This window comes from Hemiscyllium ocellatum, chromosome 9 (genome assembly GCF_020745735.1).
Source record: "Hemiscyllium ocellatum isolate sHemOce1 chromosome 9, sHemOce1.pat.X.cur, whole genome shotgun sequence".
NCBI lineage: Eukaryota > Metazoa > Chordata > Chondrichthyes > Orectolobiformes > Hemiscylliidae > Hemiscyllium > Hemiscyllium ocellatum.
The window spans coordinates 87,504,866-87,523,487 of NC_083409.1; the positions used below are offsets into that span (position 1 = coordinate 87,504,866).

Here is an 18,622-nt window from a genome sequence, read left to right on the forward strand (position 1 = left end):
TTAGTGTTGATAATGTAAATTTACTAAAGGATTTATTTTTGCTGAGTTCTTGTCTTCACTCCTTTCCATATCAGGAAAGTCACAATTTCTAAGTGGCCCTGATATTGACATAATCGAAAAAAACAAAGCAAATTTTAGCACAAGTAGAGAAATATGTTATAGGAGCAATAGTGTATCTGAAGACTGGATTGGAACAAAGCAGAATCAAAGACAAAAAACATTTATTAACTGCAAATCATTTCAATGTCTCTTATTTGCCTAAACAATCACAGCAAGCCATTTAAACTTCATGTTTGCTTGAACTAATACAGTCATTTTCATAGATCAATACAATCAATTACTGTACAGACTCCTGAGGTGGTTGTAGTGTAGACTGTGGGCCTTTTAGATTAGACACAATGATTTAAAACATGTTCAAGATGAGGACTGGGGATGGAGGCATGTAGAGAGTGCAAAACTGTTCCAAAAGAAATTAAGACTTTTTTTTATGGAAATAACATGGAATCAAAGAGCCGAGTTTTCAAAACACATCAAGAGCTGTTAAATTTGTTGAGAAATTACTCATCTTTCAACAGGTCACACAACTTTTACATGGGTTGCACAGACAGTCTTCCATAGTTGCAGAACCATCAAGTTATAGAGATATAGAACTCCTTCACTGAAGAAAGCATCATCCAGGAAACTGTGGTTATTTAAACAGGGGTCGAACAACAAAATTTTAAAAAATTGAAATATAAGATACACAAGCTAGTATCAAATTAGTTTCTTGTATCCAAATGAATGTTAAGAAAACAATTTTTGGCATTCTGTCCCACTGCCTGCATACTTGCAAACTGCAACAATAAATACGAGGTTCTGGATTTATTTCATTTTCTTTTCCACTGTTAATTAAATTTTCTTTTTTGTTCACAGATTCAAAATAATTTTCAAATTTACTACATTTCATTTAAAAAAAAAGTAGCTCAGACTGAACAAAGTGATTCTTACTGAAGAATTTAGAGGCAACAAGACTTTAAGAACACATACAATGTAGTCACTGAACAACTGGCTTTCTAGTTTTAATAGTTAAATATACTACATTTTTAAGATAACAACCTGTTCAGTTCTATTGTTCCACCAACTCTCTCAAAAAAAGACAGCATTGATATAACCCAATAAATACCAGAAATAGTAGACTGCAAAAAGAGCCATTCCATTAATAGCCATGGTTGCTGGTTTAATATTTGCATACAATGTTGCACCATGGTTTCAATCCAAACGAGTAATCTTGTGGCATTTAGACAGTGTCTGTTTCTACAGTCTACACCAAACCAATAAAGTAACTGAAAGGAGCATTTTACACTACAATTAAGTTTGCAAGAATATTGGAATAAAATTTAATAATTCATTGAATAAACAAATATAATTTGTGACAAGTAAAAACAGCACACAAATCTATCAGTACATGAGGTTCACAGAGATGGGAGACATCTTTAGAAGTGCATTTAGGGGCTTGGGGATCTTGGTTTGGGCAGGGACATTCATAAATCATTTGCGACTTCATTAATACTTATGCATTCAAAGTCAATTTTCTGTTTACTTTCATTATGAACACTCAGTAAATAGCTACAATATGGAGCTGTTGGGATGAAACTTTTAAAAAACCTTGTGTCTAATCATTTTAGCCAAACTATAGTCTTAAGACTTCCCCTATAAATACAGATAAGAGTTTTAACTCAAGCACCGGTGATGGCCCTAGTTTTGGGCTAATGACTGGATATGGTGAAAACCATTCACAACTTCCAGAACTTCACAGCCTATATACAGAGGGAATGCTTCTATGCCTATGGTTAAACAGCCATGCGTCAATCAATCAATCTTCAAAGTTAGTACTTTTATGTTCAATAGACCAGATATGCAATAGGTTCAACTGATAATTGAATGTAAATGTTAATAACATTTACCAAAGAGGGACCAGCAATATTAAAATGTATTAAAACGTAAATGCATTTTTTATTCTGAACATGGAAGTAAGTGTTGAAATCTAACCCAAAGAGATGTTTTTTGCAATCCTATTTCTAGCTCACTGAAGACTCCATTAAAGTCATTCCTTGATCCAGATTAGTTTGCCGTTTACAATGCAAAAGTCCGGAGCAAGATCAAAGAATGCTTGAAAACAGCTTTGCTGAATCCCAAGATATTCAATATTCAAGTTCAATGGGTGTGTTGCGAATAATGAGGTACCCTTGGTAGTTTTGTCACTAAAAAGGGTTAGAATTCAGCTGCACCTCAACTGCTTTCATGTATCTACAATACAACCAAGTTGGAAAACCAAAGTTTGTCACAATGGCTTCCATAGGTGATGTTCTGAACTGTTTCTGTAATGATAGCAATTTTATTCCATAATTGCACGGTAGAGAGATGGCTCAACATAGTCCCCACGATATCTGGAGTTAAGAACTCTCTGTCGCTTTGTCACTGGGGCAACCTCCTCTTCTGCAAAAATTCCGGTGAATCGCATGTCAGACGCGACAGACTGCAAAACAAACAAGACATGCCATTTTTAAAGCTTTGTCAAATTCTCACTGTGGGGCAAACCTGGCTTGTTTTCACATATATTTTTAAAATTTCAATGTTTTATACAACTACAAACTTTGATAAATGTTCACACTAGGGAAGTACTCCTTGTTCTGGACCAGGCCAGACTCCCTCAAAACATTTCAAGTAGCCCAGACCCTAACGTTTGCTCGGTGATTTAAGCAACTGTAATGCAGATAATCCTGGAGGGATGTAGTTGGTCAAACCGCTTCATTTTAAATAAAACATGTATTTACAAGATTACCAAATAAAACACAAACAAAAAAGTGAATAGGAAACAGAATAACTTAATCTATCCGAAAACTCACCAGCTTATCCCAACTTAATGATGCTGTCCTAAATACTTGCAACAAACCCCATAAACACCCCTTGGTACCAAAAGATAAAATTAAACACAATTTTACAGGAAAGATGTCAGAGATAACCACCATGGACCTGCTTCTTTGGGTCCAGCAGCTTCAAAAATGCCTGACTGCTTTCGGCAAACAGCCAGACTACCAAAAACCAAATCAAAGCAGAGTAAAGCTGAGCTGGAAGAACTGGCCACTCCCCTTTCATCGTACAAGTGTTTTTTAAACTTGAAAGCCTTTTGTCTGAGGTGGTATCTGTTAGCTTTAAACAAATGGCTCTAAAACACTTCAACATAGACTTTTCGGAGTCAATGTCTTTTATGACCTCCCTGGAAAAAAAAACAAGGACTGCATAACCTCGATAAAAGAGCAGCATTGCCACATTCTAATAAACGAATATAACAATAAATGAATAGTTTTAACATCAGCCAAAAACTACCACAATACGGGAGGTGGTGGGAGAGGGAGAAAGAAAGACATTGACTTGCACTTGACCACCTAATTTGGTCTCAATGTCTGAGGAGAGTCCTCAAAACATCTCATCTTCAATGATGGAAGTGCCCAATTCATCAGTACAAGATAAGGCTGAAGCACTTAGCACTTCAAGCTGAAAACTGTTGTAAGTGGATGATCCTTCTCAGTCTCATTAGAGGTCTCTAGCATCATAATGCTTGCCTTCAACCAATTCAATTCACTCCATGATGAGGATATCAAGAAATGGCTGAAGACCCGCATATCGTAAGGCTATGAGCCCTGACACAAATTCCAGTAACAGCTTTGTACTCCAGAACTTCCTGTGGCCTTAGCCAAGCTAGTCTAGCATTGTACATTTGACTTCTAGCCAGCAATTTGGAAACTTTGTCCTGTACAATATATAGAACAGAACAAATCAAACCACCCTATTAGGCAGCCTTCTCAATTATCAAAGAAATGGAAGCTATCATAAACAATGCTATCCAGCAATAACCTGCTATCTGATTCTCAATTTAGGTTTCATCAAGGTCATTACAGACATGACCTCTTTACAGTCTTGGTTCAAACATGGATTATAAAACTGAAGTCCAGAGGTCTTAAGATTTGCAGGTTATGTGAATTGGATACGTTAATTTGTCCATTGTGTTCAGGGATGTGCAGAACAAGTGGATTAGTCATAGGAAAATGCAAGGTTATGGGGGTGGGGGGGGTGGTCTCAATGGGATACACTTTGAAGGGTCAGTGTGGACCCGATGGGCCAAATGGCCTGCTCTCACTGTAGGGATTCTATGATTCTAAGTCAAGGTAGCCACATTTGACTATGTATTACATCCAGAAACCCCAAAGTAGAATCAATAGGAATCGCAGTGAAAACTCTTCACTGACTACAGCTATACATTGCAAAAGGGAAGATAGTTATGGTTGTTGGAGGTCAGTCAGCTCAGCTCCAGGACATTACTGCAGGAGTTCCTGAGGGTAGTGTCCCAGGCCCTATCACCTTCAATGACCATCGATGTCCCCACTATGAACATCCTGGGGAATACCACTAACCAGAAACTGAACTGATTAGCCACATAAACTAAGTCTACAAGAGCAGGTCAAATGATTGGAATCCTGTAGTGAGTAACTCACCTTCTAACTCCAAAATCTCTGTCTGCCATCTAAAAAGGCATATCCTTTACTTGCCTGGATGAGTTGAGCTCGAACTCATATGGTGGAGGCTGGTACAACATTTAAGAGGCATTTGGATGGGTATATGAATAGGAATGGTTTGGAGGGATATGGGCCGAGTGCTGGCAGGTGGGACTAGATTGGGTTGGGATATCTGGTCGGCATGGACAGGTTGGACCGAAGCGGCTGTTTCCATGCTGTACATCTCTATGACTCTACGACTCTAAGAAGAATGACACCATTTGAGGAGGCAATCCAGAAACTCAATTAACGCTCTGGGTTTCTGGGTTAAAATCCCATCATGGCAGATGGTGGAAAATCAACTCAACATAAAAAAAAAACAAATAATCTGGAATTAAGAATCTAATGACGACCATGAGTTCGCTGTTGATGATCAGAAAACCCCATCTGGTTCACGAATGTCCTTCAAGGAAGTAAATCTGCCATCCTCACCTGGTCTCATATGCATGTCTCTTAATTGCCCTCTGAAATGGCCTTGCAAGCCAATCTCAACAACCTGACACCGACCAAGGGATGGAAAAGTCAACAGCAGAAACAGCCCTGTTGATCCTACAAAGCCTTCTTTTACGAACATCCGGGGTCTAGTGCCAAAAGTGGGAGATTGAACAACAGACAACTCAAGTAACCACATTACAGTTACACTCATGGAATCACAGACCTGACAGACAACATCCCAGACAACACCATCACAATCCCTGTTCTACTGGAAGGACAGATCCAGCACAGGTGGTATACACTGTGGCATACTGTTGGGAGGGAGTGAGCTGAGAGTCTTCAACATTGACCAGAGCCCATGAAATCTCCTCGCTTTAGCACAAACATGTGCAAGGAAGCTGCTGCTGATAATCACCTACCGTTCGCTCTTGGCTGATGAATCAGCATTCCTCCAAGTTGAATACACTTGGAGGAAGCAGAGAGAGTGACAAGGGCACAAACGTACTCTGGGTGGAAGATTTCCCACAGCCACCACCAAGAGCGGCTCAGCAGCATCACTACTGATTATGCTCGAGTCCTAAATGACAATATCTACTAGACAGAATCAGTGGCAGGTGATGAGGGCATGAAGAGGGAAAAGCATTCTTGACTTCATCCTTACCAATCTGCTGGATGCAGATGCATATGTCCATGACAGTATTGATAAGCATGACCACCTTGTGTCCTTGTGGAGACAAAGTCCTTCATTCACATTGAGAATACCCATAAGACATAGGAGTGGAAGTAAGGCCATTTGGCCCATCGAGTCCACTCCACCATTCAATCATGGCTGATGGGCATTTCAACTCCACTTACCCACATTCTCCCCGTAGCCCTTAATTCCTTGTGACATCAAGAATTTATCAATCTCTGCCTTGAAGACATTTAGCGTCCCGGCCTCCACTGCACTCTGCAGAAATGAATTCCACAGGCCCACCACTCTCTGGCTGAAGAAATGTCTCCGCATTTCTGTCCTGAATTGACCCCCTCTAATTCTAAGGCTGTGTCCACAGGTCCTAGTCTCCTCGCCTAACGGAAACAATTTCCTAGCGTCCACCCTTTCTAAGCCATGAATTATCTTGTAAGTTTCTATTAAATCTCCCCTTAATCTTCTAAACTCCAATGAATACAATCCCAGTATCTCAGCCGTTCCTTGTATGCCAGACCAACCATTCCAGGGATCATCCGTATGAATCTCCGCTGGACACATTCCAGTGCCAGTATGTCCTTCCTGAGGTGTGGGGACCAAAACTGGACACAGTACTCCAAATGGGGCCTAACCAGAGCTTTATAAAGTCTCAGTAGCTCAACGGTGCTTTTATATTCCAACCCTCTTGAGATAAATGACAACATTGCATTTGCTTTCTTAATCATGGACTCAACCTGCATGTTTACCTTTAGAGAATCCTCGAATAGCACTCCCAGCTCTCTTTGTACTTTGGCTTTATGAATTTTCTCACCGTTTAGAAAGTAGTCTATGCTTTTATTCTTTTTTCCAAAGTGCAAGACCTTGCATTTGCTCACGTTGAATTCCATCAGCCATTTCCTGGACAGCTTGGGAGAGTGGTCTAGATCCTTCTGCAGCCTCCCAACTTCCTCAGTACTACCTGCCTGTCCACCTAACTTCGTATCATCGGCAAACTTCACTAGAATGCCTCCAGTCCCTTCATCCAGATCATTAATATATAATGTGAACAGCTGCGGCCCCAACACTGAACCCTGCTTGTCCCCAGCTGCCATTCCGAAAAAGAACCTTTTATCCCAACGCTCTGTCTGCTGTCAGACAGCCAATCCTCAATCCATACCAGTAGCTCACCTCGAACACCATGGACCCTCACCTTGCTCAGCAGCCTCCCCTGTGGCACCTTATCAAAGGCCTTTTGAAAGTCTAGATAGACCACATCCACTGGGTTTCCCTGGTCTAACCTACTTGTCACTTCTTCAAAGAATTCCAACAGGTTTGTCAGACATGACCTCCTTTTACTAAATCCATGTTGACTTGTTCTAATCAGACTCTGCTCTTCCAAGAATTTAGAAACCTCATCCTTACTGATGAATTCTAGAATTTTACCAACAACCGAGGTTAGGCTAATTGGCCTATAATTTTCCATCTTTTGTCTTGATCCTTTCTTGAACAAGGGGGTGACAACAGCGATCTTCTGATCATCCGGGATTTTCCCTGACTCCAGTGACTTTTGAGAGATCTTAACCAATGCCTCCGCTATTTCCTCAGCCACCTCCCTCAGAACTCTAGGATGTATCCCATTGGGGCCAGGAGATTTATCAATTTTAAGACCTTTTACCTTTTCCCTTTTCTAGCATTTTCTCTTTTGTAACAGCAACCATACTCAACTCAGCCCCCTGATTCCCTTTAATTGTTAGGATATTACTCAAGTCTTCCACTGTGAAGACTGACGCAAAGTACTTGTTAAGTTCTCCTGCTATTTCCTTACCTCCCATCACTAGGTTTCCAGCATCAGTCTGAAGTGGCCCAATATCTACTTTTGCCTGTCGTTTGTTTCTTATGTATTGAAAGAAACTTTTACGATCATTGCTAATATTACTGGCTAGCCTACCTTCATATTTGATCCTCTCCTTCCTTATTTCTCTCTTGGTTATCCTCTGTTTGTTTTTGTAGCCTTCCCAATCTTCTGATTTCCCACTGCTCTTGGCCACTTTATAGGATCTCTCTTTTTCTTTAATACATTTCCTGACTTCATTTGTCAGCCATGGCTATCTAATCCCTCCCCGGATAATCTTTCTTTTTTTGGGGATGAACCTCTGTACAGTGTCCTTAATTATACCCACAAACTCCTGCCATTTTTGCTCTACTGTCTTCCCCGCTAGGCTCTGCTTCCAGTCTGTTTTTGTCAGTTCCTCTCTCATGTCCTCATAATTATCTTTATTTAACTGTAACACCATTACATCCGATTTTGCCTCCTTTCTTTCAAACTGCAGACTGAACTCTACCATCTTATGATCACTGCTTCCTAAGTGTTCCCTTACTTTAAGATCTTTTATAAAGTCTGGTTCATTACATAGCACTAGGTCCAGAATAGCCTGCTCCCTTGTGGGCTCCATGACAAGCTGTTCCAAAAAGCCATCCTGTAAGCATTCCATGAATTCCCTTTCTTTGGATCCACTGGCAACGTTATTTCCCCAGTCCACCTGCATATTGAAGTCTCCCATGATCACTGTGACCTTGCCTTTCTGACATGCCTTCTTTATTTCCTGGTACATGTTGCATCCCTGGTCCTGACCACTGTTAGGAGGTCTGTACACAACTCCAACTATGTTTTTTTTGCCTTTGTGGTTCCTCAATTCCATCCACACAGACTCCATATCATCCAACACTATGTCATTCAGTGCCATAGATTTAATTTTGTTCTTAACTAACAAGGCAACCCCATCTCTCTGCCCACCTCCCTGTCTTTTCGATAAGTTGAAAATCCTTGGAGGTTTAACTGCCAGTCCGGACTCCCCTGTAACCACATCTCCGTGATGCCTACCACATCATAATCATTCACTATGATCTGTGCCATTAGTTCAGCTGCTCCATCTGCTACCCTCCATTGTGTTGTGTGGCCCTATCACCGTACTAAGTGAGAGAGACTTTGAATAAATCTAGCACCTGAAGACTGGGCACCCATGAGGCGTTGGGGCCATCAACAGCAGCAGACTTGTATTCCAGTACAACCTGCAACCTTATGGCCCGGCATAAGCCCCCACTCAACCATTACCATCAAGCCAGGAATTAACCCTGGTTCAATGGAGAGTGCACGAGGGCATACCAAGAGCAACACCAGTGATCTCACAACCATTGGATTAAATCTAATCTCTGCAGTCCTGCTACATCCAGTCATGACAATTAAATAACTCACTGGAGGTGGCGGACTAGGGAACTCGGGGAAATAAATAGTGTCTTGAAAAAAATCCACATTACATAAAAGGTGGTCTTAAAAAAAGTGAATAAATCTTTGGGAACTGATCAAGTGTATCCCAGGACGAAGTGGGAAGTTAGGGAAGAAATAGTGGGGCCCTAGCAGAGATATTTGTATCATCTATAGCCATAGGTGAGGTGCCAGATGACTAAAGGGTGAAAAATGTTGTGCCTTTACAAGAAGCCTGGAAACTATAGATCAGTGAGTTTGACACTAGTAATGGGTAAACTGTTGGAACAGATTGAGAAACAGAATTTACATGCATTTGAAGAGGCAAGGACTGATTAAGAATAGTGAGCATGGCTATGTCTGCGGGAAATCAAACATGTCTCACAAACGTGACTGAGTTTTTTTTTTGAGGACAACCAAAAAGAATGAGGTGAGCAGCACGGTGGCACAGTGGTTAGCACTGCTGCCTCACAGCGCCAGGGACCTGGGTTCAATTCCCGCCTCAGGTGACTGACTGTGTGGAGTTTGCACGTTCTCCCCGTGTCTGCGTGGGTTTCCTCCGGGTGCTCCGGTTTCCTCCCACTGTCCAAAGATGTGCGGGTCAGGTGAATTGGCCATGCTAAATTGCCCGTAGTGTTAGGTAAGGGGTATATGTAGGGGTATGGGTGGGTTGCGCTTCGGCGGGTCGGTGTGGACTTGTTGGGCCGAAGGGCCTGTTTCCACACTGTAAGTAATCTAATCTAATCATGGACTTTGGTATTGCTTTTAACATGGTTTTGCATGGTATACTGATTAATAAAGTTAAATCACATGGGATTCATAGACAGCTTGTCAACTGGATACAAAATTGGCTTGATGACAGGAAAGAGGGGATGGTGGTGGAGGATTGTTTTCTGGACTGGAGGCATGTGACCAACAGTGTGCCACAGCCATCAGTGCTGAGTCCATTGCTTTTCATCATTTTATATAAAATGATTTGGGTGTGAATATAGGAGGCATGGCTCGTACGTCTGTAAGTCAGTGGTTCAAGAAAGCAACATCTCAAGGGGAATTAGGGAAAAGCAATAACTTGTGCCCATCCAACGTAGCATACACCAATGTTCCCTTTACATAGATGAATATTTTTAGAAAAATGTTTCTTCTTGCAACTAATGATAACTGTTTAAAATAAGAGTTGCCCATATAATACAGAGACGAGACAAATTTCTCAGAGGGGTGAGTGACTTTAGAACTATCTTCCTGAAAAGACGATGGAAGTAGAGACCTTGAATATTCATGAAGTACACTGATAATTGTTCATCAAGTCATGAAAGGTTATCAGGGTAGCTGAAATGCAAATCTGAGGTTACAATCAAATCAGCCAAGATGTTCTACTCCCCAGTAGTGCATTTTAATAAAGGCAAAATATTGTAGATGCTGGAAACCTGAAAGAAAAACAGATGCTGGAGAAATGCAACTTATCTGGCAGCATCTCAGAATCATAGAGAGATGTATAACATGGAAACAGTCCCTTCGGTCCAACCCGACCAGATGTCCCAACCCAATCTAGTTCCACCTGCTAGCACCCGGTTCATATTCCTCCAAACCCTTCCTATTCATATACCCATCCAAATGTCTCTTAAATGTTGCAATTGTACCAGCCTCCATCACTTCCTCTGGAAGCTCATTCCATACACATACCACCCTCTGCATGAAAAAGTTGCCCCTTAGGTCTCTTTTATATCTTTCCCCTCTCACCCTAAACCTATGCCCTCTAGTTCTGGACTCACTGACCCCAGGGAAAATACTTTGCCTATTTACCCTATCCATGCCCTTCATAATTTTGTAAACCTCCATAAGGTCACCCCTCATCGTGGAGAGCGAAAGAGTTCTCAATATGAAGAAACTGAACTACCAATTCTGAAGAGTCATACTGGGCTTGAAATGTTAACTGTTTTCTTGTCCACAGATGCTGCCAAGATTTGCTGAGAGAATTCCCTGTGCTTGGTTACACAGCATCCTATGTAACTCTAGAACAATCCAAATTGTGCCACTCTGTTTCTGAAGTACAACAAAGATGTAAAATGTGGCAGCCAATTTTGACAAAAGCAGGGTTCCACAAATAGCTCGAAAAAAAATTACCGGAGCACCCAATGTCATTTGGGTGTATATCAGAAAAACAAGGAACTCCACATATCCATTTAGCCCTTGACCAACATGAAGAACAAAATCTTCCCATCACATCAGAGGCCTTGCTGAGCACAAATTACTTTCTACTATTTCCTACTTTATAATATTTCATGCCATCTAGCGCCTCCATCACAAATTATTTCAAGTTTAATATCCAGCTCAAATGGTTGAATTGATTCTAGTTGACAGAAGAAGTGATCCTGAAAATTTAGTGAAAGCCATGAATGAGTAGTACAAGTCAAAGCTCATGACCTCCTCCGTAAAAATACTCAATGTTTTAACTAAGTTTCAAGCAGTTATATTTTACACTGCTACACATTGATTAGGTTAAAACAAAAAAAATTGCAAATGGAATCAATCTGATTGAACATTACAAAGTGCTGACAAACTTTTTAAAAAATTTATAATGGACATGGTGGAACCTTTCACCATTGCTAATGGAAAAACTTTAGACAGTTATTCATTTATTTTCGTGGGAATAAATTGAGCAGGATCCAGAACTATACAAGGTGTACTTTGGCAGATGGCATGTAATAATAGAATAATGAAATACTAACCAGCCTGGACTTTACTTTTTTGGGTAGTTCCTCATTAAGAGTGTATACATCCTCTCTCTTCACCATTAGTTGGGATGCATCTTCAAATTCAACCTAAATGGAAAAGCAAAGCAGAGTCAGGTGTGCTCTGAGAAGTCATATGTCAAACCATTTAAAAACTTTAAACTCAGGAATGGACTGATAAAACAACTACACTGAAAGAGGCGTCCATCTGGTCCAAATGGCAATTCAAAATGATCATGCTATTTTTTCCCCATAGTATCTCAATTCACTTTGCATCTCAAAGTATATTTCATGACACTGGGGTAGACAACAGCAAAGATTTACAACTCTTTAAAATCACCAAAACCTCATTCAGAGACTGTGATCCCCTAGTACTAGGCTCTATTGCCTGCAGGCACATCCTCTCAATACCTGCCAAGCTTCCTGCAAAATTTCTAAGTTTCAATTAAATCACTTTTTTTCAGCATTTGAGGAATCAAGACTTGAGCAACATAATTTCTCATCCTCGAGTCCCAGGAATCCACCTAATAAATTGTTGGTGAATTTCTTCTAAAGCCACTATATTCTTCCTTAGGTAGAAACCAAAACGCTGCAGTACTCCAGGTATAGTTTTACCAAGACCTTATGCAATTGCAGCAAAACGTCTTCACTCTTACACTGCCATCTCTTTGTCATAAAGCTTTTCCTAGTTGTTGTTACACCCGAATTTTAACTTCCTGTAATTCATGTGCAAAAACAGAGATTATTTAAACATTCGCAGCATATAGGTGTTTGCTGACCAGGCCAGCATTTATGGCTAACCCCTAATTGCCTGAGGGCAGTTAAGAGTCAATCACATTGCTGTGGGTCTCGAGTCTCATGCAGCCAGACCAAGTATGGACAGCAGTTTCCCTCCCTAAAAAGGACATTAGTAAATCAGATGGGTTTTTGGTCAATCGAGAACAGTTTCATGGTCATCATTAGACTTGTAATTCCAGACTTTTTTTTTTATTCTAGTTCCATCTGCCATGACAGGATCCGAATCTGGGTGCACAGAATATTACCTGAATCTCCGGATTAATAGTCGAATGATAATTCCACTACATCATCTTCACATGAAAAGCCACACACATTAAACATACTTTCAGTTCTGAATACTTGCTTTATATGAGATGCATTTATGCATGTGCTGAGTGTATGCATCAAGGGCCAAGGGATTAGAAACAGAAGTTGAGAAAACCTGTTTTGACCACAAGCCATTCTCTGTAATCAGAAATTCAGCGTCCTATGTCAGTCTTACATAAGATTTAAATCACTGAACAATTGCTTTAAGGAGGCATACCATGTAGGAGGAACTTATAATGCATTAGTTTGACAAGTATTTAATAATATTGAATCGCCATGGGGAGAAAATTGTTTCTGTCCGTCAGCATCCCAATACATGCTGACAATATCCTGGTTGCACATCAACTACTCAAATGATTAACCCAAATTCAGTTTTGCAGTTTACTTCTGATCAAATGATTAGTTTGGATGAGACACCAAGCATTCCACAATAACTATCCCTATCACCAAGGCTTTAACAAAAATAGACATAATAAGACTTCAGATTCTGGATTAGTGGTGCTGGAAGAGCACAGCAGTTCAGGCAGCATCCAAAGTGCAGCGAAATCGACGTTTCGGGCAAAAGCCCTTCATCTGGAATAAAGGCAGTGAGCCTGAAGCGTGGAGAGATAAGCTAGGGGAGGGTGGGGCTTATTATTGTATGCACAATACACTAGTGCCTTATTTCATACCTGATAGAGCTGTATAACATGTGACGCTACAAATTGGGCACCATAAACCAGCCCATCGGTCCATCGCACTTGTACAACCTCTCCCCCTGCAGGGGGTCCCAAGCTAAGGCAGTCCCGGCTCTGAAAATCAGCAGCAAATTCGAGAATTAGATTTCTATTAGAGTAGAGCTGTCCAGGTTCAGCGTTAGAACAATGTAAATTTAAAAAAGTAATATTGTAATGCAACGTTTATTTCAAGGTACTCTTCAGTGGAAAAACATGGAATTGCCTTACTTTCAATGGCATTGCTACATAAAGGCATCATTAAGGGCTTGGAAAAAATAGCACAACTTAAAAAGAAAATCACAATTATCATGTTAATTTTTGCTAACGAAAATTAGGAAAGACCACCCCCATATGTATTAAGTCGGTACGGTGGATAGGTTATTAATGCAGCATTTCCATGATAATAACATTCGCCCAGTCTCTGCGTGGGTTTCATTTGGGTGCTCTGGTTTCCTTCCACAATCCAAAGATATGCAGGTCAGGCGAATTGGTCAGGATAAATTGCCCATCATGTTAGATGCATTAGTCAGGTAAATATAGGGTAGGGAATGGGTCTGGGTGGGTTACTCTTCAGAGGGTCAGTGTGGACTTGTTGGGCCAAATGGCCCATTTTATGCTGTGGGGAATCTAATCTAAAAACACCGCATAAACCTGATTACGACCAAACTAAAAATTCCCAATATTTATTCTGAGACATCAGGCAAATTTTCAGTAACCATTCAAGATGCAGATTCATTTTTGTGAAGATTTGAGAATTATGCAAACAGCAGATTAAAATCTTTTACATTAAAAAAAATGCTTTCATGATGTGTGTATCGGAAAGAATTTCACCTACCACAATATCTTCTGGATACAAATTGTCACTGAAGGATCCATCATCAAAATTCACTTCATAGAATGTTTCTTTAGTCAATCCTACCACCTCACACTGATAAAAACGTCCATTCTTGTGCTTTGAGATGACTTTTTGCCCAATTTCAATGTCATTCAAAGCTAATTTGGCACGCTGTGGAAAGTGAAATCATAATCTTAAGAATATTGATATTATTCATTCATGCTGAATGTAAAATATTTAAAACACATGAAACTGGTTTGAATGCCACATTAACATTATAGAATTATAACAGTCCCATAGTATGGACCAGACCCTTCGATCCAATTCATCTGCAGTGACCAGCCATCCCAATCTGACCTTTCCCTATTAGCCAGCATTTGGCCCATATCACTCTAAACTGTTCCTATTCATAGACCCATCCAGGTACCTTTTAAATGTTGTAATTGTACCAGCCTCCACTACTTCCTTGGCAACTTGTTCCATATAAACTCCACCCTCTCCAGAAAAAATCTTAACCCACAGATCCTTTTCAAATATTTTTCCTCTCACTTTAAACTGAAACCTTCTGGTTTTGGACTCCCCTACCCTTGGAAAAAGACCATGGCTATTTATCCTATCCATGCCCCTCATGATTTTATAAACCTCTATAAGGGAATTCCTCAGCCTCTGACACTGCAGGGAAGAAAAGCCCCAGCCTATTCAGGCGCTCCCTATGACTCAACTCTCCAGTCCCAGGAACATCCTTGTAAAATCTTTTCTGTACCTATTAAGTTTAACAGCATCCTTTCTATAGAAAGGTGACCAGAATTGGACATAGCATTCTAAAGGAGGCCTCACTAATGTCCTATACAGCTGCAATATGACATCCCAACGTCTTTGCAATGTTCTGACCAATGAAGGTTAACATAGCAAATGCCTTCTTCACCATTCTGTCTACCTGCAACTTCACTTTCAAGGTACCATGCACGTGCACCCCTAGATCTTTGTTATACAATACTCCCCAGGGCTCTACCATTAACTGCATAAGCTGGGGAATCCAAGATGGAGGATGGGAAAAAAAATTGTGGCTGTAAGAGCTGCTTCTTTTTTGAGGCATTTTTAGGTGTTTGAGGAGATTTCCTCGAATTCCAGGAGCAGCAATTACTGGTTTATACGCTGTTGCATTGTTCTGGAACTTTGGGGAAAAAAAAAGTCAAAACAACGGCACTTTTAAAAAGGGAGAAAGACAAACAAAAAGGTAGCAAGCACATGGTCAATGAGGGAGAGAGAGAAAAAAAAACCAAACACTGCAGATTCACTGCCGTGTTAGTTAGCACAGTTACTGCCTTTGCTGTTTGGAGTTCATGTATCTCTGGACATTGGAGTGCATCTAGGAAAAATAAACAAACAGCGAAACTCACAGGTGACCTTGGAGGTACCTGTGTGGGCAAACTCACAGTACAGAAACAGAGAAGTGCATAGTTTTTAAATGTGTAACCTTGCTGTAAGTCCACAGCAGTGAGTAGTGGGTTCTTTCTTGATTATATGTTTCACTGAAATCTCTGTCTCTTGAGTAGAATTTTTAAAATATAAACCATAAGTACTAAGTTAGCCTGGACAGCACCGTTTTCGAGAGCAAGCTCTTCCTGTCAGATGTGGGAGTTCAGGGAGAGTTTCAGTGCTACTAATGATGATGTCTGCAGGAAGTGTCTTTGGTTGTGAATCCGATCAGATCACATGGATCAGTTGTAGTGTCAGTTAGAGGCAATGTGGAAGTTACGAGAGCTGAAGGGGGGAGAAATGTGATGGATGGAAGTTACAGAAACGGAGAAAAGCCCATAGATACAATCAGGTAGATGGGTTCACTCCAGGAATGGTAGGCAAGTAATGCAGGACTCTTCTTTTGCTACGCCCATTTCAAACAAATATGCTGCTTTGGAAAACGTAGGAGGTGATGGACTCTTAGGGGAAATATAGCACAAACAGCCAAGTTTTCTGGTATTGAGACAGGCTTTAACGTATTGAGGTACGTCGGGTTCCAAGCAATCAATTGTGATTGAAACTCTCTAATTAGAAGCATAAATAGATGTTTCTGCGGCCAGCAGCGAGAATTCAATGATGTATTATTGCCTCCATGGTGCCAGGATTAAGGAGATCTCAAGAGCGGTTGCAGAATGTTCTCAAGGGGGAGAGGAACCATCAGGAGGTCATTATATATATTGGAACCAATGGCTCAGGAAGAGAAAAGGATAAAGATTCTGAAGGGAGAATATAGAAAAATGGAAAGGAATTTTAAAAGGAGATCCTTTAGGGTAGTCATATCTTGAATACTTCTGGTGTTACGAGCTAGGGAGGGTAGGAATTGGAGGACAGACGAGATGAATATGTGGCTGAGGAGCTGGTGCAAGGGAGAAGGGCTCACATTTTTGGATCATTGGAGTCAATGTTTTGACTTTAATAGTGAATTCCATAAACTCACCTCCCTCTGGGTGAAGTAACTTTACCTCATTCCTATTCCAAAAGGCATGGCCCTCATTCTTAAAGTGTGACCTTTTGTTTAAGACTCCCCATTAATTGAGAACACCCTTTCTGCATTTACCCTGTCTATTCCTGGTAAAATTTATAGGTTAATTCTGCTATACTTCAGTGCATATAGTGCTAATCGATCTAGTCTCCCCCTGTCCATCAATCCTGCCATCCCAGGGATTAGTCTGGTAAACCTTTGTTGCAAGAATATCCTGCAACAATACTCCAGGTGCGGTCTTACCAGGCTCTATGCAAGGTACCCCTGCTCTTGTACTCAAATCCTCTTGCTGTGCAGGCCAGCATAACATGTGCCTTCCCCACTGCCTGCTGCGCCTATATGTTTACTTTCAGCAACTGGTGTAAAGGACACCAAGATCTCATTGTATCCCAAGCTACTGCCACATAAATATGCCTGCCTGTTCATCAAGTATTTGCTCGCTCACTGAACTTGTCCAAATCACAATCATCCTCCTCATATCTTTGTTTCATCTGCGAACTTAAAAAGCTGGAGGTCAAGCCCTGATCAACGCAGGACCCACTCATCAGTGCTTGCCACTTGGAGAAAGACATCTATTCCTACTCTTGCATCCTGTCTGTGAACCAGTTCTCAATCTGAACAAAACAAACCAAAGAACTGCAAATCATGAACAGAAATTGCTGGAAAAACTCAGCATGTCCAGCAGTATTTGTGGAGGGAAAACACATTTTGTGGTCCAGTTCTGAAGAGGGTCACTGGACCTGAAATAATAATTCTGTCTTCTTTTCACAGATACGATCAGACCTGCTCAGTTTTTCCAACAATTTGTTTCAGTTCTCAACCCACTTACTCTTCACTAGCTTACCCTTACCCACTCTACTAGTTATGCCCTCAAAAAATTGCAGATTTGTCAAGCATGGCTTCCCTTTCAGAAGTCCATGCTGACTGTCCTATCTTCCAGGTGCTCTGGAATATCTTAAGACGACAGGCAGAAGGTGGAAGAACACAGAAAGCCAGGCAGTATTAGGAGGTGAAGGAGTCAATATTTCGGTTGCAACCCTTCTTCAAGACTGGGGGTGGGTGTAAGAGGAGCTGCAGATAAAGGGGGTGGGGAATTTTGGAGAAGAGAACCTGTCCTGCCCACTACTCACTCCCTCCAAAAACCTCCACTTTTTTTTAGAAGAGTTATTGGCTTCCTTTGTGAAGATGGAACTAAAAAAAAGTGTATATTTAATTTCCCATCTTTTTGATCTCCCATTATAAATTTCTATATTCATCTCAATTAATCATTTTTTCATCACAAGCCTACAGAAACTTTTACTACTGGTTTTCATGTTCCCTGCAAGCTTACTTTCATTCTCGACTTTTCCCCTCTTAAATTAGTCTCTGTTTCACATTGCTGGAATCTAAACTGTTCTCAATCCTCAAGTTTTTGTTTGGCTAATTTATATGCCTCTATCCTGGACTCAATACTATCCATAATTTCCCTTGTTAGCCAGAGTTTGACCACATTTCCTATTTCATATTTACACCGGTCTGGGAGGATTTTTGACATTTGCCCATGCACTCTTGAAATGCGGCCATTATCAAGCAACAGTCATCCTTTTAAATAACGATACCCAATTTATCATAGCTAGCTCACATCTCATCCATTGTAACTTCCTTTATTTAACTTCAAGATTCTAGTCTCAGAAATGTCACTCTCCATTTTAATGAAGAATTCTAACCTGTTGTGGTCACTCTTTCCCAAGATGCCACATGCAACTAGATTTGTCAACCATTCATTCCTTTTTACACAAT

At 40.7% G+C, this 18,622-nt stretch overlaps 1 protein-coding gene across 2 annotated transcripts in view; it reads right to left on the minus strand.

The window, feature by feature from the left end:
- Positions 1–204: 204 nt before the first annotated feature.
- Positions 205–18,622, minus strand: part of LOC132819144 (lysine-specific demethylase 4A-like) — a 69,356-nt gene continuing 50,938 nt past the window's right edge. For both annotated transcript variants that reach the window (XM_060830544.1, XM_060830543.1), the window contains exons 19-22: positions 14,341–14,511; positions 13,461–13,580; positions 11,683–11,775; positions 205–2,515 (exon numbers count right to left, since the gene is read on the minus strand). In XM_060830544.1, the coding sequence (XP_060686527.1) occupies positions 2,375–2,515; positions 11,683–11,775; positions 13,461–13,580; positions 14,341–14,511 (525 nt within the window). In that variant the 3' untranslated portion in view covers positions 205–2,374. The remainder of the gene's footprint in view (positions 2,516–11,682; positions 11,776–13,460; positions 13,581–14,340; positions 14,512–18,622) is intronic.